Genomic DNA, 23,777 nt, shown 5'->3' with positions numbered 1-23,777 from the left:
CTAGCCGGGCACTAGGCTCCCCCCCAGCCCTGCCGGTGCCCCTCACTCCTGACCCCTAGCTAGCCTGCACTAGGCTCCCCCCCAGCCCTGCTGGTGCCCCTCACTCCCGACCCCCAGGCCCCTGCTAGCCCGGCACTAGGCTCCCCCCTAGCCCTGCTGGTGCCCCTCACTCCTGACCCCCAGCCCCCTGCTAGCCCGGCACTAGGCTCCCCCACCCTTCCAGTTCTGCTGCTGCCTCGTCTTTATTAACATCCCTTGTTCACCGCTCAGCCCCGAGCCGGCAGCCCCCCCCAGCAGCGTCCCCTCCTGCCCCGGCTGGCTTTGTTCCGGGGGGAGGGGGGCTCAGTGCCTGGTTGGGAGCAGATTGTGCCCCCCCCACCCGTCCAGTTCCTGGCTGTCCCACGGGGGGGGTCACTGCAGCCCGCTCCACTGCAGAGAGGTGAAGGCGAGGGCGCCACTCGGGCCCGGCGAGCAGAGCAGCAGGGTCTTCTTGACGCCGGTGCCCAGGCGGGCGGCTGCCACCAGGGTGCGGAGCGGGAGGGGGGCCCCCTGGGGGCAGCACAGCGCGATGTAGTGGGCATGGAACCGCAGGGGGTCGCCTGCAGGGGAGAGGCCGAAGGGGAAGGAGTCAGGCCAGATGCCCCCTGCCCCATTCCCTGCCCCAATCCCTCCCCCGAGCACCCCCCCAAACCCATCCCCTCCCCCACTTCTGGGACCAACAATGTCCCCACCCACCTCCATGCGCCCCTCTCCAGGGCTGGCCAGCATCCCCAGCCCCCCACACACCTACCTGGGTACACAAGGAAGTCTCCCCCAAACTTGCTCCCTCCGGACAGGTAATAGCCCCTGCCCCACAGCTCGCGGAAGACGCGGTACCGGGCCTCGTGGGCCGGGCAGCCGGCGTGAGGCCAGTCCGGGGAGGGGGAGGTCCAGTCCACCTGCTCGACCCGCCCCGGGTGCTGCCGGGCCGTGGGCAGCTGGACCATCATGGAGCCGCGGGGCAGGACGAAGGGCGAATCCAGGAGCCCCGAATCCTCCGCAGTGTCTGAGAGCAAAGAGAGCAACAGGCTAGGAGAAGCCGGGGCCAGAGTGTGCAGCTGCATCTGGGGTGGGGTACAGGGGCTGGTTATACAGGGACCCCTCACCCACCACTGAGATGTGGTCCCTCTGGGGTGGGGCGCAGGGGCCGGGTATATGGGGGCCTGGCACTGATCCACAAATGAGTCCCCCCAACTGAGCCCCAGCATGGGCCCCCTGGGCCCAGCACTGACAAACAGAGGAGAGCCCCCCTTTCTCTGCAGTCCCTGGGTTTCCGCAGCAGGTCTCCCCTCCGAGCCCCAGCCCCACCTGGCGTCTCCCCGCGCTGCTCTCTGCGATGGGCTCGGCCCTGGGCGATGCGCTCGGCCAGCCGGGCCAGCAGGGCCCCCCTCTCTGCCCCAGCCAGGCGCTGCTGCTCCTGGTAGCTCTCCTCCAGCTCCCGCTGGTAGGCCTCCACCTCGGACGCCTGGGTTCGGGGGAGAGGGGGTTAGCTCCGGGATGGGGTGCGCGGCACAGCCATCTCCCCACAGCATCCCCGCCCCCAAACATGCTCCGCCCCCCTGCCGCTGCACCTTGCCCTGTGCCCGAGCTGGTGCCCCATTCCCTGTCCCCCTGAGCCAGCCAGTCCCTGCCCTGGGGCTGGATCAGCACCCCCTGGAGGAGCAAGGCCCCAGGTCCCTCACCTGGGTCGGTTCCTCCCCCTCCGCCAGGGGCTGGGTCTCGGTGCCCCTCACCAGGACGGCTGCGCCCAGCTCGGCAAGCAGCCGGGCCTCCTCGGGGAGCAGCTGCAGGGGGAGGCCCAGGCGGGTATTCTGCCGGGGCTTGCGGGCCAGCGCCCCCACCAGGGTCCCCACCAGCCGGAACCGCTCACGGATCTCCCGGGCGTCCTCCACGCTCCACACGAGAGCCGCCCCCTCCAGCACGTGGATCCGGATCATGGTGCCACGCCAGCTGCAGAGAGGGGAGCGGCAAGGGTGGGGGGTGTGGCCCCTCTGGGGCAGGGCAGGGGGGCTGGTTACATGGGGACACCTCGCCCAGCGTGGAGATGCAGCCACTTCTGGGGTGGGGCACAACAATCCCAGCATGCTCTGGGGCAGGGGGTGCCACAATCCCAGCGTGCCCCACTGCCAGGGCCAGGCCCCCAGCGTGGGTGGGGGGCAATCCCATCATGCCCTGGGGCTAGGGGTTCCAAGTTGGGATGGAGAGGGTGCACTTCAATCCCATCATGCCCTGGGGCTAGGGTGGCCAAGCCCTGCTGACGCCCCAGAGGATGCTGGGAAAGCCCTTTTCAGGGCGCCTGGCTCTGGCCACATGGTGGTGATGCCTTTAAATGGCCACACCCACCCACACCAAACCCCGCCCCCTGCCCCAAGGCATTCTGGGAGTCCCATTCTTAAAACCCTCCCTTGACACCCCCCACCCACCCACACACACACAGAAAGGATTCTGGGAACAGTTTGTTAAAGGGCCACACACTAAAAATAAAAAACCGCTGCCCCTTCCCCGCAAGGTATTCTGGGTAACCCATTCTTAAAGGGCCACCCCCCCCCAAAAGGAATTCTGGGAAATTCTTAAAGGGCCACACGCACCTATACCAAACGCTGCTTCTTTCCCCCAGGAGATTGTGGGTAATCTCTTCTCCAAGGGCGACCACCCCCTCCACACCCCCCTTCCGTAGTTCACTCACCTTTCACCCCTGGGCTCCCCTGCACCCAGCTCTGGGGTGGGCCTGGGGCTGTTTGCAAAGCAAACTGGCCGGTCCCTCTCTCTGCTGCTGCAAGGCGAGGGGGGGCGGGGTTCTTGCAGCTGAGCGACGGCCCCATTGGCCAATACCCGAGGAGGGGCGGAGGGTTGGTGGGGGGGGTTTGAAAATTGTAGGGCCCAATGGGTGCAGGGCGTGGAGGAAGTGAGCAGGGGGCGGGCGGACGGGCGGGCAGGCAGCGCGGCTGCAAAGTGAGGGGCTGGGTGGGTGGGGGAGGGAATCGCTCGCAGGGGTGTGACTCTGTGCAAAGGAGCCCCCAGGGGTGTGAATCCCTGCACCGGGTCCCGCAGGGGTGTGAATTCGTGCACAGGAGCCCCCCTGGGTGTGACTCTGTGCAAAGGAGCCCCCAGGGGTGTGAATTCGTGCACAGGAGCCCCCCTGGGTGTGACTCTGTGCAAAGGAGCCCCCAGGGGTGTGAATCCGTGCAAAGGTGCCCCCGGGTGCGAATTCTGCACTGACCCCATCGGAAGAAGTTGGTGTCGGGTGCTGGTGAGTAACGCTGTGAACTTGAGGCGTGTGGGGCTGCACTTGAATTGTGGGGAGGGGGGAGAAGTTCCAGGGTGTTTTCCATCCCCACCTGATGTGGGGTTCCCACTGCTTCTCAGCCCCCTGCCTGTCCCCCCTAGCCGGACTGCTAATCTGGGGGTGAGCTGCAGCGGGGGGGAGCTGGGTGTTTGTCCTGAGTTTGTACAGCGCCTGGCACAAGGGGGCGGGGCAAGGAGCTACTGTAATACACCTAATAAATAACGTACAGTCCCTGGCGCAATGGGTGCGGGGCTGGGAGCTACCATAATCCACCTAATAAATAATGTACAGCGCCTGGCACAATGAGGGCCTGGTCTGGGACTAGGGACCCTAGGAGTTCCCCTAATGGAGAGGATTAATGGGTGAGATTAAACTGCGTGGGGCATGTACCCCTCTCTCCCCAGCATCAGCAATGGCTAATGTGGGGGGTGAACTGCGTGGATTAGAGACTGGAAGGGATTAAGGCAGCTAGCGGCCCAGGGTTTAGCTGGAGGTGGAAGGAGCAGGGAGCCCATGTGGGATAGATCTCAGGGGCCCAGCCCTCACCCCCCCCCCAGTCTAACCACTAGACCCCACTTGCTGAGGGGTTCGTGCCGCCGGCTGTGGGGGGGAGTGTTGTGGGGGGGGGGGGCAGTGGCCACTGGGGGCAACAAGGCAGCTTGATAGTCTCTGGTGGATGAACTAGGGCAGAGATACCGGCCCGGTAGAGGACACCCTGCAACTTCCCTCCCCCACAGCTCCCCATTCTACCTCACATACGCACTGAGCCCCCCCCCCCCCACGCAGCCCCCGACTATACTGCCTTAGCGCCCACCCCCCAAGGCTGGGTCTCTGTGGCTCGTCCAGCCCATGGCCACTCAGCTGCGGGGGGGCCAGGGGGCACCTGGATGGGCTGGGCGATGGGGGCTCCTGGGAGCGGGACTGAGACCTGGCAAACTCGATACACCCCCAGGCCATGGAATGAGAGCAATGGACAGGGGAGAGGCCCGTGCCCCATTCCCTGCCCCCCTGAGCCAGCCAGTCCCTGCCCTGGGGCCGGATCTCCCCTCCCTGCTCTTCCCCTACCACCTACAGAGGAGCTGAGCCGTCAGCGCCCCCTGCAGCTGCTGCTCCCCGCTCCCGTGGGGTGGGTGGCCTGTGGAACTGCCCGACGCTGTCTTTCTTCCTGCGGCAGAACTGGGATGACCCCGGAGGAGTGGACCTACCTGACCGTGCTGCTTTTCTCTATCCCCATCGGCTTTGTCTTCAAGAGAGGGGGTGAGTGACTCCAGCTGGGGGGGGGGTAACTCTGGCCCCTCCCCTTCGTGCCATGGCTGGGCGGGGACAGGGATTGGGGCTAGAAAAAATCCCACCAAAGAGACCCCCACCCCTTTCCCTCCAACAAGGGCCCTTCCCCACATTCCCTCCGGTGTGCCCCACCCAGCCCCATCTGCGGTTTCCTCACCTCAGCTTCCTCTTGCAAGATTTCCTCTCTCCACTCCGGTTGAGCTCTTGGGGGGCGGGGGAGGGTTGGGTTGTGTCTCGAGTTAGAATGGGTTTGGAGGTATTTTAGGGGGGCTGGTGTCGGTGGGCAGGGAACCCTGACACTAGCTTCCCCCTGCCAGTCTTGTAGTAGAAGCTGCTGGACTCTGGGGTCCCATCGATAGGGGATGGGTGTTTGGGGGTACAGGATTCCCACCTCCTGAACTCCCTTGTGCCCCATTCCCTGCCCCACGAACCAACCAACCCCCCTCCCCAGGGCTGGGTGGGAGCCAGCGCCCCCTAGAGAGGAGAGGCCCTGTGCCCCATTCCCCGCCCAGGGTCGCCCTAAGTCCCAGCTGACTTTGCTGCCGGGGGATCTCGGTGGCAAGGGAGCTGGGATCTGATCTGTGTCTCTTTCCTCCCCTCCCCCCGCCAGGACACCGAGTGAAGCAGTTTGGGGGGGCAGCTGTGGGGCTGCTCCTGACGCTGATCACCTGCAACATCCACACCTTGCACTCCCTGGTCACCATCCTGGGCACATGGGTCATCCTCAGCCTCTCCCCCCGGTATGGAAGGAGCCAGGACACCTGGGTTCTATCCCCGGCTCTGGGAGAGGAGTGGGGTCTACTGGGTAGAGTGTGTGTGTGTGGGGGGGAGCTGTGGCGAGATGGGGGGGCCTGGAGCTAAGCAGGGGATTCTGGGAGCTGGGAGGGGTTGGGGGGGTGACGGAAGCAGGGGATTCTGGGAGTGTGGCCAATGAACCCGCCCTCTGCCCCAGGTCCTGTCACTACCTGACCCTCGGCTGGACCTTCTCCTATCTACTCTTCTTCCGGATGGTGACTTTCTTCGGGCTGCCGGCCCCCACCCCCTTCACCAACGCCGTGCAGCTGCTGCTGACCCTCAAGGTGCTGCGGGGGGGGGGGGGGGGCAGGGAGGCTCAGCAAGGGGCGCTCTGGCCTCCCGGTCACTGTTGGCCCCTCTAGGGCGCTAGGGGCCGCTGTGCTGTGGCAGTGAGGCGCTAGGGGGCGCTGCACCATGGTGGCGGGGGTTGGGGGGGGCATGGTGCCGTGGCAGTGGTCCCGTAGGGGGCGCTGTGCTGTGTCGCGGGGCGTGGGGGGGTCCCGTGGTGTGGTGGTGAGGCACTGGGGGGTGCTGTGGTGTGGTGGTGAGGCACTGGGGGGGGCTGCACTATGGTGGCGGGGGTTGGGGGGGGCATGGTGCCGTGGCAGTGGTCCCGTAGGGGGCGCTGTGCTGTGTCGCGGAGCGTGGGGGGGTCCCGTGGTGTGGTGGTGAGGCACTGGGGGGCGCTGTGTCGTGGGGCGTGGGGGGGGCCCCGTGGTGTGGTGGTGAGGCACTGGGGGGCCCTGTGGTGTGGTGGTGAGGCCCAGGGGGGCGCTGTGTCGCGGGGCGTGGGGGAGGCCCTGTGGTGTGGTGGTGAGGCCCAGGGGGGCGCTGTGTCGTGGGGCACTGGGGGGCGCTGTGGTGTGGTGGTGAGGCACTGGGGGGGGCTGCACCATAGTGGCAGGGGTTGGGGGGGGCATGGTGCCGTGGCAGTGGTCCCGTAGGGGGCGCTGTGCTGTGTCGCGGAGCGTGGGGGGGTCCCGTGGTGTGGTGGTGAGGCACTGGGGGGCGCTGTGTCGTGGGGCGTGGGGGGGGCCCCGTGGTGTGGTGGTGAGGCCCGGGGGGGCGCTGTGTCGCGGAGCGTGGGGGGGTCCCGTGGTGTGGTGGTGAGGCCCGGGGGGGCGCTGTGGTGTGGTGGTGAGGCACTGGGGGGCGCTGTGTCGCGGGGCGTGGGGGGGGCCCCGTGGTGTGGTGGTGAAGCACTGGGGGGCCCTGTGGTGTGGTGGTGAGGCACTGGGGGGCGCTGTGTCGCGGGGCATGGGGGTGGGGCCGTGGTGTGGTGGTGAAGCACTGGGGGGCCCTGTGGTGTGGTGGTGAGGCCCGGGGGGGCGCTGTGTCGCGGAGCGTAGGGGGGGTCCCGTGGTGTGGTGGTGAGGCCCGGGGGGGCGCTGTGTCGCGGAGCGTGGGGGGGCCCTGTGGTGTGGTGCTGAGGCACTGGGGGGCCCTGTGGTGTGGTGGTGAGGCACTGGGGGGTGCTGTGTCGCGGAGCGTGGGGGGGTCCCGTGGTGTGGTGGTGAGGCACTGGGGGGCCCTGTGGTGTGGTGGTGAGGCCCGGGGGGGCGCTGTGTCGCAGAGCGTGGGGGGTCCCGTGGTGAGGCCCGGGGGGGCGCTGTGTCGCAGAGCGTGGGGGGTCCCGTGGTGAGGCCCGGGGGGGCGCTGTGTCGCAGAGCGTGGGGGGGTCCCGTGGTGTGGTGGTGAGGCCCGGGGGGGCGCTGTGTCGGGGGGCGCGGGGGGGCCCCGTGGTGTGGTGGTGAGGCACTGGGGGGCCCCGTGGTGTGGTGGTGAGGCCCGGGGGGGCGCGGTGCTGCGGAGCGTGGGGGGGTCCCGTGGTGAGGCCCGGGGGGGGCGCGGTGCCGCAGCAGTGGTCCCGTAGGGGGCGCTCACCCTGTGGGTTCCGCCCCCTGCCCTAGATGGTGAGCCTGGCCAATGAGGTGCAGGAGATCAGCCAGGCCAAGAAGCAGGACGTGACCTCGTTCACCAAGGTCCCCGCGCTTGGGCTGATCCCCAGCGTGCCGGGGCTGGGCCCGACCCTCTGCTACGGTTACTGCTACGTGGGGCTCATGACAGGTACGGGGCGGGCGGCCGGACACCTGGGTCCTCTCCCCGGCTCTGGGAGAGGAGCGGGGGCTAGTGGTTGGGCGGGGGGGGGGCGGGCTGCTGGGAACCAGGACTCCTGGGTTCGCTCCCTGGCTCTGGGAAGGGAGTGGGGCTAGTGGTTAGAGGTGGGGTGGGGAGGCTGGGAGCCAGGACTCCTGGGTTCGCTCCCCTGCTCTGTGGGGGGACGGGGTCCAGCCGGAGTCTTTCCCACTGTTACCTTTAACTGCATTTCCCCCCCTTTCCCCCATCCTGGCCTCCTTCCTCATCTGCCCCCCCTCCCCCACCATACTCCCTCCCCACACACACACACACCTTCCCCCCCGCTTTCCTGCCACCCTCCATCCCCCGCCAGGCCCCTTCTACCGCTACAGGACCTACCTGGACTGGCTGCAGCAGCCGGACTCCCAGGCCATCCCCAGCTGGCGCCCCCTGCTGGCGCGGGCCCGGCTGGTCCCGGTCTACGGGCTGCTCTTCCTGGGGGCCGCGCGGCTCTTCCCGCTGGACTACGTGCGGACCGAGGCCTTCGACGCCCGGGCGCTGCCCTTCCGCCTCTTCTACATGGTGCCCATCTTCTTCGTCTTCCGCATGCGCTTCTACGTGGCCTGGCTCTGCGCGGAGTGCGGCTGCATCGCGGCTGCCTTTGGGGCCTACCCCACGGCCGCCCGCTCCCGCCCCGGCGGGGGCCCCACCGCCCACTGCCCCAGGTGCGCCTGCGGACCTGCCCCTCTGGGGCGCCAGCTCTCACCTGGCCCCAGGGCGGGGACAGGCTGGCTCAGGGGAGCGGGGAATGGGGCCCGGGGCCTTTCCCCTCTAGGGGGCGCCGGCTCCCACCCGGCCCCAGGGCAGGGACTGGCTGGCTCAGGGGGGTGGGGAGTGGGGCCCAGGGCCTTTCCCCTCTAGGGGGCGCCGGCTCCCACCCGGCCCCAGGGCAGGGACTGGCTGGCTCAGGGGAGCGGGGAATGGGGCCCGGGGCCTTTCCCCTCTAGGGGGCGCCGGCTCCCACCCGGCCCCAGGGCAGGGACTGGCTGGCTCAGGGGGGTGGGGAGTGGGGCCCAGGGCCTTTCCCCTCTAGGGGACGCCAGCTCCCACCCGGCCCCAGGGCAGGGACAGGCTGGCTCAGGGGAGCGGGTAATGGGGAGCGGGGCCTTTCCCCTCTAGGGGATGCCAGCTCCCATCCGGCCCCAGGGCAGGGACTGGCTGGCTCAGGGGGGCGGGGAATGGGGCTGGCCTTTCCCCTCTAGGGGGCGCCGGCTCCCATCCGGCCCCAGGGCAGGGACAGGCTGGCTCAGGGGGGCGGGGAATGGGGCTGGCCTTTCCCCTCTAGGGGGCGCCGGCTCCCATCCGGCCCCAGGGCGAGGTCTCATTCCCTCTCACTGACTGCTCTCCCCACCCCAGCACGGAGGAGGGGGCTCCAGGGGCGGCGCCCCCTGAGTACGACTACGAGACCATCAAGAACATCGATCCGTACGGCACCGACTTCTGCGTGCGGGTGCGGGACGGCATGCGGTACTGGAACATGACCGTGCAGTGGTGGCTGGCCCAGTACATCTACAAGAACGCCCCCTTCCGCTCCTACGTCATGAGGTGGGGGACACGGGGAGCCATGAGGGGGAGACCATTGTGTGTGTGGGGGGGGCCTTGAAAATCCTGGGGGGGTCATATGGGGAGAACTCGGAAATCTGGGGTGGGGGGTCTCGTGGGGACGCTCGCCGATCAGGTGGCTCACGGGGGGGGCTTGGAGATCCCGGGGAAAGGGGGGGTCAGATGGGGGGCTCAGAGATCTGGGGGGTCCTGTGAAGGGGGGGGCCTTGTGGCAGGGGGGAGGCTGAGGGTCCCAATATGGGGCATGAAGGGGAAATCGTGGGTGGGGGGTGTCACATGGGGAGGGGGCGTGGATACTGGAGGCAGGGGGAGTCATGTGGGGGGGCTCATAGGCATGGGGGATTAGAGGTGAAATCTCTGGGGGCGTCAAACGCGGTGGGGGAGGGGGACTCACAAGAGGCTGGGGGTGGCTCAAGACTAGGAAGGGGGGAACAAGGCAAACATGGGGGGGGCTCAGATCTCCCCCACTAACCCTGCCCCCCCACACCCCCCAGGAGCGGCTGGACCATGCTGATTTCGGCCTATTGGCACGGCCTGCACCCCGGCTACTACCTCAGCTTCCTGACCATCCCGCTGTGCCTGGCGGCCGAGGGGGCGCTGGAGGCCGGGCTGCGGGGGCGCCGGGGGGCGGAGCCGGAGCTGGAGCCGGGCCGCTCGTGGGGCGCCTGGCTGCACTGGTTCCTCAAGATGCGGGCCTACGACTACATGTGCATGGGTTTCGTTCTGCTGGAGCTGGGCCCCACCCTGCACTACTGGCGGGCCGTCTACTTCTGCGTCCACCTCGGGGCCCTGGGCCTGCTGCTGCTGGGCCGCGCCCTGCCCCGCTCTGCCCCCCGCGCCGCCGAGGGGCCGCGCCGAGCGGGGCCGCTGGGGGGCGGGGAATAGCCCGGGCGCGGGGGGGTGCCCCCCCCGGGAGCCGCCTCCCCCCGGGGGCTGGGAACAGGACCCACACAGCGGCTCTGTGCTGGCCATGGAGGGGGGAGGGCCGAGGCAAAGGGGGTGCCCCCCCCCCATCGTCCCCTCTTTGCAGGCCCCCACCTCTCCTTGTGGCTGGCTGGGAGGGGGAACCTGCCCCACATCTCCATGGCGGGGGAGAGCCTGAGCTGCTACCAGGCTTCCCCCAAGGGGTCTGGCAGGCCTGCCCCCCCCCCCGCACTCCTGAGGGGGTGGGAGCCCTTCCCCCCCACAGGCAGATTCTCTCCCCCCCACCCCGGCCCCGCAAGATCCCCAAAGAAGAGGGTGGTTTCTACCCCTCCCCCCAGCTGATGCTACACTGTGGCTTTAAAAGGTGGGTTCTCAAACGGGGGGGTTGGGACTCCTCAGGGGGTCGTGAGGTTATTACATGGGGGGGGGGTCGCGAGCTGTCACCCTCCACACCAAACCCTGCTTGGCCTCCCAGGATTTGTAATGGTGTTTAATATATCAATGTTTGTTATTAATTGATGGGGTGGGGGTCGCTCTCAGCGATCTGCTGTGGGAAAGGGGTCACCGGTACAAAAGTATGAGAACCGCTGCCTTGGGGACCAGCCTCCAAATCGGGGGGGAGATGGTTCCCCCCAATTTTAAGCCAGGCAGGTTCCCCCCCATCTTGTGTGAAACAAATTGGCACCGTTCTCAGGCAGAGCCTTGAATGGTCCACATAACTCCCCCCCCAGCAGCTGGGGGGGGTTGGGGGGAGAACGTCCCGCAGCATAGGCAGCTGGTCTGTGCTTAGCTGGGGGTGGGGTGGGGGGAAGTCGAGGTGCGGCGGGGGGTCGCTGGTAGAAAGCCCCCCTCCCGTCGGAGGTCTTTTTCCCTTTCCTATGCTATTAACCACTGGGGGAGGGGGGGGGTGGAAGGCGATGAAGATGAGGGTGACAGGAGGGCTCTGGGGTGACAGGAGGGCTCAGGGTGGGGGGGTCTCCTTTACCACCGCATCCCCCCCCCGCTGGGTTGTATTTCCATGCCGCGGGGGCGGCAGCTGCAGCAAATAAAGACTTGAAAATAACCCGTGTCTGAGTGTCTCGCGCGCCCCCCCAGGAATCCCCCTCCATTAAGCCCCATTCCCCAGCCCCCTTGACCCCCATTTCCCAGCCCCCGGGGACCCTCATTCCCCCGCTGCCCTTGACCCCCATTTCCCAGCACCCGGGGGCCCCCATTCCCCTGCCGCCCTTGACCCCCATTTCCCAGCACCCGGGGGCCCCCATTCCCCTGCCGCCCTTGACCCCCATTTCCCCGTCACCCTTCACCCCCATTCCCCCGCCGCCCTTGACCCCCATTTCCCAGCCCCCGGGGGCCCCCATTCCCCCGTCGCCCTTCACCCCCATTTCCCAGCCCTTGGGGGCCCCCATTGACCCCCATCCTCCCTGCGAGAACTCTGCCCCCAGCGGGTCGGGGGGGGCAGCTGTGTTGGGGGGGTTACCTGGGGCCAGCCGCCGCGCCCCCCACGGCTGAGCCGCGCCCCGTCGCCAGGTCACCGCGGGGCCAATGATTAACCGGGCCGGGCCGGGCCGGGCGACGCGTTTCCTCCTTCCCGGAGCGGCCGGACCATGGAGCCGCGCTGGGTGCAGACTGGCCGGGATGGGCCAGGTGAGGAGCCTCTCCCCCCCCCCCCCCAACCACCGTCCCGAGTCACCCGGACTCCTGGGTCCCCACACCCCATAACCCGGATTCCTGGGTCCCCGCCCCCGAGTCACCCGGACTCCGGGGTCCCTGCCCCTCCCTCCTCTGGTGTCACCCGGACTCCTGGGTCCCGTCCCCAGCAGCCCCACCCCACGACTCACCCGGATTCCTGGGTCCCAGCCCCTCCCCCCGGAGTCACCTGGACTCCTGGGTCCCGTCCCCAGCAGCGCTCCCCCTACAGTAACCTGGACTCCTGGGTCCCATCTCCAAAAGACACATCCCCGCCCCACCCCCATCACCCGGATTCCTGTGTCCCATCCCCAGTGTGCAGCCCCACCCCTCCCCCCAAATAATCTGGACTCCAGGGTCCCATCCCAGCAGGCAGCCCCCTACCAGTTACTCAGACTCCTGGGTCCCATCTCCTGAAGCTAGGGCTACCCCAGACAGTAGCCCGGACTCCTGGGTCCCCTCCCCATCCCTGGGTCAGTAAGTGCGGGGAGGGAGGGTGCTGAATCTCTCCTCCCCCCTCACCCCACTTGCTCCCTCCCCAGATGATGATGACTGGGGCCAGCAGCAGCCCCCCTCATCCCTCTTCCTCCAGCTGCCAAGCAACGCGACCCTGCGTTTCCGTGGCAACGTGGCCAAGGCCTGGGGGGCTGCGCTGGATGAGGGGGAGCCCCCAGGGGCCCCCCAGGAGCGGGATGGGGAAGGAGCCAGGGAGCAGGAGTCGGTTCCCCTGAAACAGCTGCCGCTCTGCATGGCGGAGAAACGAGTACTCAGGTAACCCCCCTGCACAGGGCAGGACGCCTGGGTTCCTTTCTGGCTCTGGGAGGGGAGGGGGGCTAGTGGTTGGGGGGGGCTGGAAGCCAGGACTCCTGGGTTCTCTCCCCAGCTCTGGGAGGGCCACGGGGGTCTGGGGGGGGGGGCTGAGGTCTCACCCCCATCCCTCTCCCCACCAGGCTCCGGGAGCAGCGGGTCGCCTGGAAACGGAGCCGCTGGGAGCAGTGGCAGGTGGGGATGCGGCACCTGTGGGGACAGGTGAGGGGCGCCCTGCTGTACGCCCAGGTGTGGAGGGGCTCGCTGCACCGCATCGAAGGTAGGACCCCTTTCCCTGCGGCCCAGGTCCCCCTCCCTGCTGAGAGCGACCCTCCACTCTGAGTCCCAGGGTCCCCGCTCCCTGCTGAGATCAATCCCCCCTAGTCCTGTGGTCCCCCCTCCCTGCTGAGAGCGACCCTCCACTCTGAGTCCCAGGGTCCCCCCTCCCTGCTGAGATCAACCCCCCCGAGTCCTGTGGTCCCCCCTCCCTGCTGAGAGCGACCCTCCACTCTGAGTCCCAGGGTCCCCCCTCCCTGCTGAGATCAATCCCCCCGAGTCCTGTGGTCCCCCCTCCCTGCTGAGAGCGACCCTCCACTCTGAGTCCCAGGGTCCCCCCTCCCTGCTGAGAGCAACCCTCCACTCTGAGTCCCAGGGTCCCCGCTCCCTGCTGAGATCGACTCCGCCCCCCCCCCGAGTCCCAGGGTCCCCCCTCCCTGCTGAGATCAACCCCCCCTCTGAGCCCTGTGGTCCCCCCTCCCTGCTGAGAGTGACCCTCCCCCCCCCCCCACCGAGCCCTGTGGTCAGCCTCTGCCTGCGGGTTCAGACTCGCTGTCGGGGTGACGCTGCCCTTTCCCCCCCAGGTCACTTTGGAACCGGGATCCAGTCGTATTTCAACTTTCTGCGCTTCCTGGTGCTGCTGAACCTGGGGGGGGCCCTGCTCATGGTGGGGTTCGTGGTGGCCCCCAACGCCGCCTTCGAGGGGCTGCAGCTGAACCAGACCCAACGGGGGCAGAACTCCATGGGTACGGCCAGCCCGGATGCCTGGGTCCCGTCTCCAGTGAGAGAAAGGGGGCGAGAGCCCCCAGAACGGCAGCCTGGATGCCTGGGTCCCTTCCCTATCAAAGGAGATGGGGGAGAAGGGAATCGCCCCCAGAGTGGCAGCCCAGGTCCTATGTTGGGGTGTGTGTGTGTGTGTGACCCACGAGGTTTGGTTTGAGGGGGTCTGTAACGAGGCTGATTCTGGTGGGACCCAATGGAGCGTGCCAAGTCAGGACAAATTGCTTCAAGCAGGGCCGTTACAGCCCAGGGCTGGGGTTTCTGTGCACACCAAGGCAAACCGAACCAGCCAGCCAGAGCGGACTTCGGGTTTGCCCCACTGGCTAACCACAAGTCACACCAGCAATTCCCTTAGACGCTCCAGTTTCCCAGTATCCCCACCAGCACCACTCGTTATGGGGACGAATGGTTATGAAAACCAAGACCCCAGTGAAAGAAAAGAGGTTCTCTCGATCCCAAAGGACCAAGCCCCAGAGCCCGGTCAATATATAAAGCAGATCTTACCCACAAATCACGCTGTTGCCAACCCTTCAGAATCTAAAATCTAAAGGTTTATTCATAAAAGGAGAAAGATAGAGATGAGAGCGAGAAGTGGTTAAATGGAGTCAATGACATCCAGTGATGGCAAAGTTCTTGGTTCAGGCTTGTCGCAGTGATGGCAGAAACTGCAGGTTCAAAGCAAGTCTCTGGAGAACATCCCCAGCTGGGATGGGTCATCGGTCTTTGGTTCAAAGCTTCAGTGTAGCAAAGTCCCGCCAGAACTGTGAAGCAGGATTGAAGACAAGATGGAGACATCAGCCCTTTAGAGTCTTTTCCACGTGTAAGAACCCCTCTTTGTTCTTACTGTGGAAAATTACAGCAAAATGGAGTTTGGAGTCACATGGGCAAGTCCCGGCCTACCTTGCTGAGTCCAAAGGCGTGTCTGCCTTCTCTCAATGGGTCACTTGTGTCGCTGATGGTCCTTAATGGGCCATCCCGCAGGCTGGGCAGAGCTGACACCAACTTGTCTGGGGCATCACCCAGAAGCACAGCGTAAGTGTGAAATACAGACAGTATAGATTTCAGAGCAGCAGCCCTGTTAGTCTGTATCCGCAAAAAGAACAGGAGGAGTTGTGGCACCTTAGAGACTAACAAATTTATTTGAGCTTAAGCTTTCGTGGGCTAAAACCCACTTCATCAGATGCATAGAATGGAACATATAGTCAGAAGATATGTATACACACAGAGAGCATGAAAAGGTGGAAGTACCCAGACCAACTGAAAGAGGCTAAATAATTAAGAGGAGCGATTATCAGCAGGGGAAAATAAACTTTTGAAGTGATAATCAAGATGGCCCATTTCGGACAGTTGACCCGACGTGTGAGGATACTTAACATGGGGGAAAGATTCAATATGTGTAATGACAGAGACTGGTTTCAGAGTAACAGCCGTGTTAGTCTGTATTCGCAAAAAGAAAAGGAGTACTTGTGGCACCTTAGAGACTAACCAATTTATTTGAGCATAAGCTTTCGTGAGCTACAGCTCACTTCATCGGATGCATACTGTGGAAACTGCAGAAGACATTATATACACAGAGACCATGAAACAATACCTCCTCCCACCCCACTAGCCTGCTGGTAATAGCTTATCTAAAGTGATCACTCTCCTTACAATGTGTATGATAATCAAGTTGGGCCATTTCCAGCACAAATCCAGGTTTTCTCACCCTTCGCCCTCCCCCCCCCAACAGACCCACTCTCCTGCTGGTAATAGCCCATCCAAAGTGACCATTCTCCCTACAATGTGCATGATAATCAAGGTGGGCCATTTCCAGCACAAATCCAGGTTTTCTCATGCCCCCCCCCATACACACACAAACTCACTCTCCTGCTGGCAATAGCTCATCCAAACTGACCACTCTCCTTACAATGTGTATGATAATCAAGGTGGGCCATTTCCAGCATAAATCCAAGTTTAACCAGAACGTCTGGGGGGAGGGTAGGAAAAAACAAGGGGAAATAGGCTACCTTGCATAATGACTGAGCCACTCCCAGTCTCTATTTAAGCCTAAATTAATAGTATCCAATTTGCAAATGAATTCCAATTCAGCAAAAAGAAAAGGAGTACTTGTGGCACCTTAGAGACTAACCAATTTATTTGAGCATGAGCTTTCGTGAGCTACAGCTCACTTCATCAGATGCATACCGTGGAAACTGCAGCAGACTTTATATATACACAGAGAATATGAAACAATACCTCCTCCCACCCCACTGTTCTGCTGGTAATAGCTTATCTAAAGTAATCGTCAGGTTAGGCCATTTCCAGCACAAATCCAGGTTTTCTCACCCTCCACCCCCCCACACAAATTCACTCTCCTGCTGGTGATAGCCCATCCAAAGTGACAACTCTTTACACAATGTGCATGATAATGAAGTTAGGCCATTTCCTGCACAAATCCAGGTGCTCTCACTCCCTCACCCCCCTCCAACAACCCACCCCCATACACACACAGACTCACTCTCCTGCTGGTAATAGCTCGTCCAAACTGACCACTCTCCAAGTTTAAATCCAAGTTAAACCAGAACATCTGGGGGGGGGGGGGGTAGGAAAAAACAAGAGGAAATAGGCTACCTTGCATAATGACTTAGCCACTCCCAGTCTCTATTTAAGCCTAAATTAATAGTATCCAATTTGCAAATGAATTCCAATTCAGCAGTTTCTCGCTGGAGTCTGGATTTGAAGTTTTCCCTTTGTTTTAAGATAGCGACCTTCATGTCTGTGATTGCGTGACCAGAGAGATTGAAGTGTTCTCCGACTGGTTTATGAATGTTATAATTCTTGACATCTGATTTGTGTCCATTTATTCTTTTACGTAGAGACTGTCCAGTTTGACCAATGTACATGGCTGGGAATGGCTCAGTCATGACACTAATTGAATCTTTCCCCCATGTTAAGTATCCTCACACCTTTGGGTCAGCTGTCCGAAATGGGCCATCTTGATTATCACTTCAAAAGTTTATTTTCCCCTGCTGATAATCGCTCCTCTTAATTAATAGGCCTCTTTCAGTTGGTCTGGATACTTCCACCTTTTCATGCTCTCTGTATGTATATATATCTTCTGACTACATGTTCCATTCTATGCATCTGATGAAGTGGGTTTTAGCCCACGAAAGCTTAACTCAAATAAATGTGTTAGTCTCTAAGGTGCCACAAGTCCTCCTGTTCTTTAGACAGTGTAGAGCCAATATTCATCACTTTACAAAAATGATACACACATATAGACCTCATACTCATAACCAGTAAACCCAACCTTGTCTTAGACACCTTATTGGACTCCCTTTATACAAGATTTGGTGCCACTACAGGACCTTGGTTGCAACAATGTTCTGTACGGTCCCAGATTATGTCAATAACGTCACAGGGTCTCACCCCTTTTCTCCCCCCCACTCGCAGTGAACAGAAGCTGCCTGCAGTACGACCCCACTGAGCGGGGCCTGGTCAGCTACTTCACCTACCTCATGGACCTGCTCTCCGGGACGGTGAGAGCCCGGCCCGTGGCCCCCCAGCCCCACGCGCCTCAGCTCCGCCCCCAGTCCCCCATGCCTCAGTTCCTCCCCCCAGCCCCCTCAGCTCCGCCCCAGCCCCTTGCACCCACAGCTCTGCTCCAGCCCCCCGCACCTCAGCTCCACCCCCCAGTACCTCAGCTCTGCCCCCTGCCCCCCACACCTCAGCTCCACCCCCAGCCCCCCACGCCCTCAGCTCCACCCCCCAGTCCCCCAGCTCTGCCCCCCACCCCCAGCTCCTTCCCAGCCCCCCCAGCTCTGCCCCCAGCCCCCTGCACCTCAGCTCCACCCCTCAGTCCCCCAGCTCTGCCTCCTGCCCTCCATGCCTCAGCTCCGCCCCCAGCCCCCGCACCTCAGCTCCACCCCCCAGTCCCCTAGCTCTGCCCCCCACCCCCCACACCATCAGCTCCTCCCCAGCTCCCCCCCCAGCCCCCATGTCTCAGCTCCGCCCTCAGCCCCCCTGCTCCGCCCCTGCACCTCAGCTCCACCCCCAGCCCCCACAGCTCCACCCCCAGCACCCCTGTGCCCTCAGCTCCACCCCTAGCCCCACCAGCTCTGCCCCCAGCCCCCCAGGCCTCAGTTCTTCTCCCCAGGCCCCTCAGCTCTGCCCCCAGCCCCCTATGTCCTCAGCTTCACCCCCAGCCCCCCGCACCTGAGCTCCACCCCCCCAGTCCCCCAGCTCTGCCCCCTGCCCCCCCATGCCATCAGCTCCTCCCCAGCCCCCTCAGCTCCACCCCAGCCCCCTTCATGTGTCCCCTACAAATCGAAGCTGGCCCCAATTCCCCAGATCAGTTTGTCACATTCCCAGTCCCAGCCCTGGGGCCGGATGGGAGCTGGTGCCCCCTGGAGGAGACCCCCCCCCCCCCCCCCGCTGAGGCTGTGTCTCTTTCAGGGGTTCATGGAGCTCACACACCTGTTCTACGGTTATTACCAAAACTCGGCCGTGGATTTCGTGGGCTTCTCCTATAACATCCCCCTGGCCTATCTGCTGAGCGTGTTGGCCTACTTCTCCGTCTGCCTCCTCTGGATCGTCCACCGGTGAGTCACTTCCAGGGGCCCCCGTGGGGGGCCAGCCCCCGCCCCGTCCCAGAGGGGCCACGTCCCAGCGCCGGGCGAGGGTCCCCGTATACCCAGCCCCCGCCCTGTCCCAGAGGGACAACGTCCCAGCGCCGGGCGAGGGTCCCCGTATACCCAGCCTCTGCCCTGTCCCAGAGGGGCCACGTCCCAGCGCCGGGCGAGGGTCCCCGTATACCCAGCCCCCGCCCCACCCCAGAGGGGCCACGTCCCAGCGCCGGGTGAGGGGTCCCTGTGTAACCAGCCCCTGCGCCCCACCCCAGAGCTGGCTGCACTTTGCCATCTCTGGGGGGCCGTCACCCTGCGCTCTCCCGCCAGGGCCGTCCACCTCCTGAAGCGCAGCCTGGTCGGTGAGAACTGGGAGCTCAGCACCTACAGCCACAAGGTCTTCGCCGGCTGGGATTTCTGCCTGGCGCCAGGCACCGCGGCAGCCATGAAACACAACAGCCTCCGCTACGAGCTGCGGGTGAGGCCAGCAGGGGGCGCAGGGCTGGGGTGCGGGGCAGCCGGGTCGGGGGCGAGTGTGGGGGGACACTGAGGTACAGGCAGGCTGGGAATGGACAGGGGCTCTGGGGTGCGGGGCTGGAGGGTGTGATTAGGGGCTGAGGTGGGGGGCTGGTGGGGAGGGAGATGGGGTGGGGGGCTGGGGGGGACTGGATGGGGCGGATGGGTGGATTGCGGGAGAAGGGGGGGGCTGGGGCAGGAAGGGGGGCCGCTGTGTGGAGTGAGAGGCACGGCTGGGGGGGTGGAGAGGGGCCTGGCTGGGGCCTGGCTGCCCTGACGCGCGTCTCTCCCAGATGGACCTGGAGGAACAGACCCTGCGGCGGCTCATGGCCCAGCGCAGCCCGGGCCAGCGACTCGCCTCTTCAGCCTGCGCGGGGCCCTCAACCTGCTGGTGCTGGGGCTGCTGGGGGCGGCTTTCTACGGCGTCTACCGGGCCACCGAGTACTCGCAGCGGGTCCAGGTACCCGGCCCCTCGCTCCCACCCGCAGCCCCCGTGCGGCCCGCGCCCCTCGCTCCCGACCCGGGGCCCCCGCGCCCCTCGCTCCCCTCGCTCCCGAACCGCGGCCCCCGCGGCCCCCACCCCCCTCGCTCCCGACCCGGGGCCGCCGCGGCCCCCACCCCTCTCGCTTCCGACTCGCGGCCCCCGCGCCCCTCGCTCCCGACTCGCGGCCCCCGTGCGGCCCGCGCCCCTCGCTCCCGACCCGCGGCCCCCGCGGCCCCCGCGCCCCTCGCTCCCGACCCACAGCCCCCGTGCGGCCCGCGCCCCTCGCTCCCGACCCGCGGCCCCCGCGGCCCCCGCGCCCCTCGCTCCCGACCCACAGCCCCCGTGCGGCCGCCGCGCCCCTCGCTCCTGACCCACAGCCCCCGTGCGGCCCGTGCCCCTCGCTCCCGACCCGCAGCCCCCACCCGCCTCGCTCCCGACCCGGGGCCGCCGCGGCCCCCGCGCCCCTCGCTCCCGACCCACAGCCCCCGTGCAGCCCGTGCCCCTCGCTCCTGACCCAGGGCCCCCGCACCCTCGCTCCCGACCCGGGGCCGCCGCGGCCCCCACCCCTCTCGCTTCCGACTCGCGGCCCCCGCGCCCCTCGCTCCCGACCCACAGCCCCCGTGCGGCCGCCGCGCCCCTCGCTCCTGACCCACAGCCCCTGTGCGGCCCCCGCGCCCCTCGCTCCCGACCCAGGGCCGCCGCGCCCCTCGCTCCTGACCCACAGCCCCCGTGCGGCCCGTGCCCCTCGCTCCTGACCCAGGGCCCCCGCACCCTCGCTCCCGACCCGGGGCCGCCACGCCCCTCGCTCCCGACCCGCGGCCCCCCGTGCGGCCCGTGCCCCTTGCTCCCGACCCAGGGCCCCCGCGCCCCTCGCTCCCGACCCGCGGGACCCGCAGCCCCCACCCCCCTCACTCCCGACCCGCGGTCCCCGCGGCCCCCGCGCCCCTCGCTTCCGACTCGCGGCCCCGGCGCCCCTCGCTCCCGACCCACAGCCCCCGTGCAGCCCGTGCTCCTCGCTCCCGACCCACAGCCCCTGCGCCCCTCGCTCCCGACCCGGGGCCCCCGCGCCCTTCGCCCGCGGCCCCCGCGCCCCTCGCTTCCGACCCGCAGCCCCCGCGCGGCCTGCACCCCTCGCTCCCGACCTGGGGCCTCCGCACCCTCGCTCCCGACCCCCGGCCCCCGTGTGGCCCGCACCCCTCGCTCCCGACCCAGGGACCCCGTGCCCTTCGCTCCCGACCCGGGGCCCCTGCACCCTTCGCTCACAACCCGGGGCCCCCGCGCCCCTCGCTCTCGACCCGGGGCCCCCGCGCCCCTCGCTTCCGACTCGTGGCCCCCCGCGGCCCCCACCCCCCTCGCTTCCGACTCGGCGCCCCGGCGCCCCTCGTTCCCGACCCACAGCCCCCGTGCGGCCCGTGCCCCTTGCTCCCGACCCAGGGCCCGCACACCCTCGCTCCCGACCCGCGGGACCCGCAGCCCCCACCCGCCTCGCTCCGGACCCGGGGCCGCCGCGCCCCTCGCTCCTGACCCATGGGCCCCATGTGGCCAGCGCCGCTTGCTCCAAACCTGGGGCCTCCGCGCTCCTCGCTCCCGACTTTCAGCCCCCGTGCAGTCCGCGCCCCTCTCTCCCGACCCGCGGCCCCCGTGCCCTCTCTCCCGACCCGCGGCCCCCGTGCCCTCGCTCCCGACCCGGGGCCCCCGTGCGGCCCGTGCCCCTCGCTCCCGACCCAGGGCCCCCGCGCCCCTCGCCCACGGCCCCCGTGTCCCTCGCTCCCGACCCGGGGCCCCCGCGCGGCCTGCACCCCTCACTCCCGACCCGGGGCCCCCGCGCGGCCTGCACCCCTCACTCCCGACCCGGAGCCCCCGCGCGGCCTGCACCCCTCACTCCCGACCCGGGGCCCCCGCGCGGCCTGCGCCCCTCACTCCCGACCCGGGGCCCCCGCGCGGCCTGCGCCCCTCACTCCCGACCCGGGGCCCCCGCGCGGCCTGCGCCCCTCACTCCCGACCCGGAGCCCCCGCGCGGCCTGCGCCCCTCACTCCCGACCCGGGGCCCCCGTGCGGCCTGCCCCCCTCACTCCCGACCTGGGGCCCCCGCGCCCCTTGCTCCCGACCTGCAGCCCCCGCGCCCCTCGCTCCCGACCCACGGCCCCTGCGCCCCTTGCTTCCGACCCGGGGCGCCCGCGCCCCTCGCCCACGGCCCCCGTGTCCCTCGCTCCCGACCCGGGGCCCCCGCGCGGCCTGAACCCCTCACTCCCGACCCGGGGCCCCCGCGCGGCCTGCACCCCTCACTCCCGACCTGGGGCCCCCGCGCCCCTTGCTCCCGACCTGCAGCCCCCGCGCCCCTCGCTCCCGACCCACGGCCCCTGCGCCCCTCGCTCCTGACCCGGGGCCCCTTCGCCCGCGGCCCCCGCGCCCCTCGCTTCCGACCCGCAGCCCCCGCGCGGCCTGCACCCCTCGCTCCCGACCTGGGGCCTCCGCACCCTCGCTCCCGACCCCCGGCCCCCGTGCGGCCCGCACCCCTCGCTCCCGACCCAGGGACCCCGTGCCCTTCGCTCCCGACCCGGGGCCCCTGCACCCTTCGCTCACAACCCGGGGCCCCCGCGCCCCTCGCTCCCGACCCGGGGCCCCCGCGCTCCTCGCTCCCGACCCGGGGCCCCTGCACCCTTCGCTCACAACCCGGGGCCCCCGCGCCCCTCGCTCCCAACCCGGGGCCCCCGCGCTCCTCGCTCCCGACCCGGGGCCCCTGCACCCTTCGCTCACAACCCGGGGCCCCCGCGCCCCTCACTCCCGACCTGGGGCCCCCGCGCCCCTTGCTCCCGACCTGCAGCCCCCGCGCCCCTCGCTTCCGACCCACGGCCCCCGTGTCCCTCGCTCCCGACCCGGGGCCCCCGCGCGGCCTGCACCCCTCACTCCCGACCCGGGGCCCCCGCGCGGCCTGCACCCCTCACTCCCGACCTGGGGCCCCCGCGCCCCTTGCTCCCGACCTGCAGCCCCCGCGCCCCTCGCTCCCGACCCACGGCCCCTGCGCCCCTCGCTCCCGACCCGGGGCCCCCGCGCCCTTCGCCCGCGGCCCCCGCGCCCCTCGCTTCCGACCCGCAGCCCCCGCGCGGCCTGCACCCCTCGCTCCCGACCTGGGGCCTCCGCACCCTCGCTCCCGACCCCCGGCCCCCGTGCGGCCTGCACCCTTCGCTCCCGACCCGGGGCCCCCGCGCCCCTCGCTTCCGACTCGTGGCCCCCGCGGCCCCCACCCCCCTCGCTCCCGACCCGGGGCCCCCGCGTGGCCTGCACCCCTCACTCCCGACCCGGGGCCCCCGCGCGGCCTGCGCCCCTCACTCCCGACCCGGGGCCCCCGCGCGGCCTGCGCCCCTCACTCCCGACCCGGGGCCCCCGCGCGGCCTGCACCCCTCACTCCCGACCTGGGGCCCCCGCGCCCCTTGCTCCCGACCTGCAGCCCCCGCGCCCCTCGCTCCCGACCCACGGCCCCTGCGCCCCTCGCTCCCGACCCGGGGCCCCCGCGCCCTTCGCCCGCGGCCCCCGCGCCCCTCGCTTCCGACCCGCAGCCCCCGCGCGGCCTGCACCCCTCGCTCCCGACCTGGGGCCTCCGCACCCTCGCTCCCGACCCCCGGCCCCCGTGCGGCCCGCACCCCTCGCTCCCGACCCAGGGACCCCCGCGCCCCTTGCTCCCGACCCGGGGCCCCTGCACCCTTCGCTCACAACCCGGGGCCCCCGCACCTCTCGCTCCCGACCCGGGGCCCCCGCGCCCCTCGCTCCCGACCCGGGGCCCCTGCACCCTTCGCTCACAACCCGGGGCCCCCACACTCCTCACTCCCGACCTGGGGCCCCCGCGCCCCTTGCTCCCGACCTGCAGCCCCCGCGCCCCTCGCTTCCGACCCACGGCCCCCGTGTCCCTCGCTCCCGACCCGGGGCCCCCGCGCGGCCTGCACCCCTCACTCCCGACCTGGGGCCCCCGCGCCCCTTGCTCCCGACCTGCAGCCCCCGCGCCCCTCGCTCCCGACCCACGGCCCCTGCGCCCCTCGCTCCCGACCCGGGGCCCCCGCGCCCTTCGCCCGCGGCCCCCGCGCCCCTCGCTTCCGACCCGCAGCCCCCGCGCGGCCTGCACCCCTCGCTCCCGACCTGGGGCCTCCGCACCCTCGCTCCCGACCCCCGGCCCCCGTGCGGCCTGCACCCTTCGCTCACAACCCGGGGCCCCCGCGCCCCTCGCTTCCGACTCGTGGCCCCCGCGGCCCCCACCCCCCTCGCTCCCGACCCGGGGCCCCCGCGTGGCCTGCACCCCTCACTCCCGACCCGGGGCCCCCGCGCGGCCTGCGCCCCTCACTCCCGACCCGGGGCCCCCGCGCGGCCTGCACCCCTCACTCCCGACCCGGGGCCCCCGCGCGGCCTGCACCCCTCACTCCCGACCTGGGGCCCCCGCGCCCCTTGCTCCCGACCTGCAGCCCCCGCGCCCCTCGCTCCCGACCCACGGCCCCCGCGCCCTTCGCCCGCGGCCCCCGCGCCCCTCGCTTCCGACCCGCAGCCCCCGCGCGGCCTGCACCCCTCGCTCCCGACCTGGGGCCTCCGCACCCTCGCTCCCGACCCC

At 68.1% G+C, this 23,777-nt stretch overlaps 3 protein-coding genes across 6 annotated transcripts in view; 1 reads left to right on the top strand and 2 right to left on the bottom strand.

The window, feature by feature from the left end:
* LOC144279334 (alpha-1B-glycoprotein-like) overlaps positions 1 to 23,777 on the bottom strand; it is a 937,253-nt gene that overhangs the window by 307,444 nt on the left and 606,032 nt on the right. The window lies entirely within an intron of this gene.
* Positions 192 to 4,551, bottom strand: TSEN34 (tRNA splicing endonuclease subunit 34). Of its 3 annotated transcripts, none has more exons than XM_077840469.1 (5): positions 4,531 to 4,551; positions 1,722 to 2,030; positions 1,348 to 1,504; positions 791 to 1,045; positions 192 to 599 (listed from the first exon to the last, which is right to left on the bottom strand). In XM_077840469.1, exons 2-5 carry the CDS (start codon positions 1,974 to 1,976, stop codon positions 412 to 414), a joined length of 855 nt encoding a protein of 284 aa, XP_077696595.1. In that variant the 5' UTR covers positions 1,977 to 2,030; positions 4,531 to 4,551; the 3' UTR covers positions 192 to 411. The 3 variants fall into 3 exon arrangements, with proteins under 3 accessions (XP_077696595.1, XP_077696594.1, XP_077696596.1); XM_077840468.1 differs by lacking the exon at positions 4,531 to 4,551 and adding an exon at positions 2,726 to 2,838; XM_077840470.1 differs by lacking the exon at positions 4,531 to 4,551 and adding an exon at positions 2,628 to 2,648.
* On the top strand, positions 3,028 to 10,820 carry MBOAT7 (membrane bound acylglycerophosphatidylinositol O-acyltransferase MBOAT7). Of its 2 annotated transcripts, none has more exons than XM_077840441.1 (8): positions 3,028 to 3,289; positions 4,500 to 4,582; positions 5,223 to 5,352; positions 5,565 to 5,691; positions 7,318 to 7,474; positions 7,876 to 8,065; positions 8,900 to 9,088; positions 9,601 to 10,820. In XM_077840441.1, the coding sequence occupies exons 2-8, from the start codon at positions 4,507 to 4,509 to the stop codon at positions 9,989 to 9,991; spliced, it is 1,260 nt and encodes a 419-aa protein (XP_077696567.1). In that variant the 5' UTR covers positions 3,028 to 3,289; positions 4,500 to 4,506; the 3' UTR covers positions 9,992 to 10,820. The 2 variants fall into 2 exon arrangements, with proteins under 2 accessions (XP_077696567.1, XP_077696566.1); XM_077840440.1 differs by having other exon boundaries at positions 7,857 to 8,208.

This window comes from Eretmochelys imbricata, chromosome 23, assembly GCF_965152235.1.
Source record: "Eretmochelys imbricata isolate rEreImb1 chromosome 23, rEreImb1.hap1, whole genome shotgun sequence".
Lineage (NCBI taxonomy): Eukaryota > Metazoa > Chordata > Testudines > Cheloniidae > Eretmochelys > Eretmochelys imbricata.
Note: the sequence above shows the minus strand (reverse complement) of the source record. Positions and strands in the feature narration are given on the sequence as shown.

Excerpts from the sequence above, each read along its gene's own strand:
- MBOAT7 (XM_077840440.1), top strand. The coding sequence starts at position 4,507 with ATGACCCCGGAGGAGTGGACCTACCTGACCGTGCTGCTTTTCTCTATC. Across the intron at positions 7,475-7,856 it reads CTACGTGGGGCTCATGACAG|GCCCCTTCTACCGCTACAGG; the intron begins GTACGGGGCGGG and ends ATCCCCCGCCAG. Across the intron at positions 9,089-9,600 it reads TTCCGCTCCTACGTCATGAG|GAGCGGCTGGACCATGCTGA; the intron begins GTGGGGGACACG and ends CACACCCCCCAG.
- TSEN34 (XM_077840469.1), bottom strand. The coding sequence starts at position 1,976 with ATGATCCGGATCCACGTGCTGGAGGGGGCGGCTCTCGTGTGGAGCGTG. Across the intron at positions 1,505-1,721 it reads AGGGGGAGGAACCGACCCAG|GCGTCCGAGGTGGAGGCCTA; the intron begins GTGAGGGACCTG and ends CCCCGAACCCAG. Across the intron at positions 600-790 it reads AGACTTCCTTGTGTACCCAG|GCGACCCCCTGCGGTTCCAT; the intron begins GTAGGTGTGTGG and ends TCTCCCCTGCAG.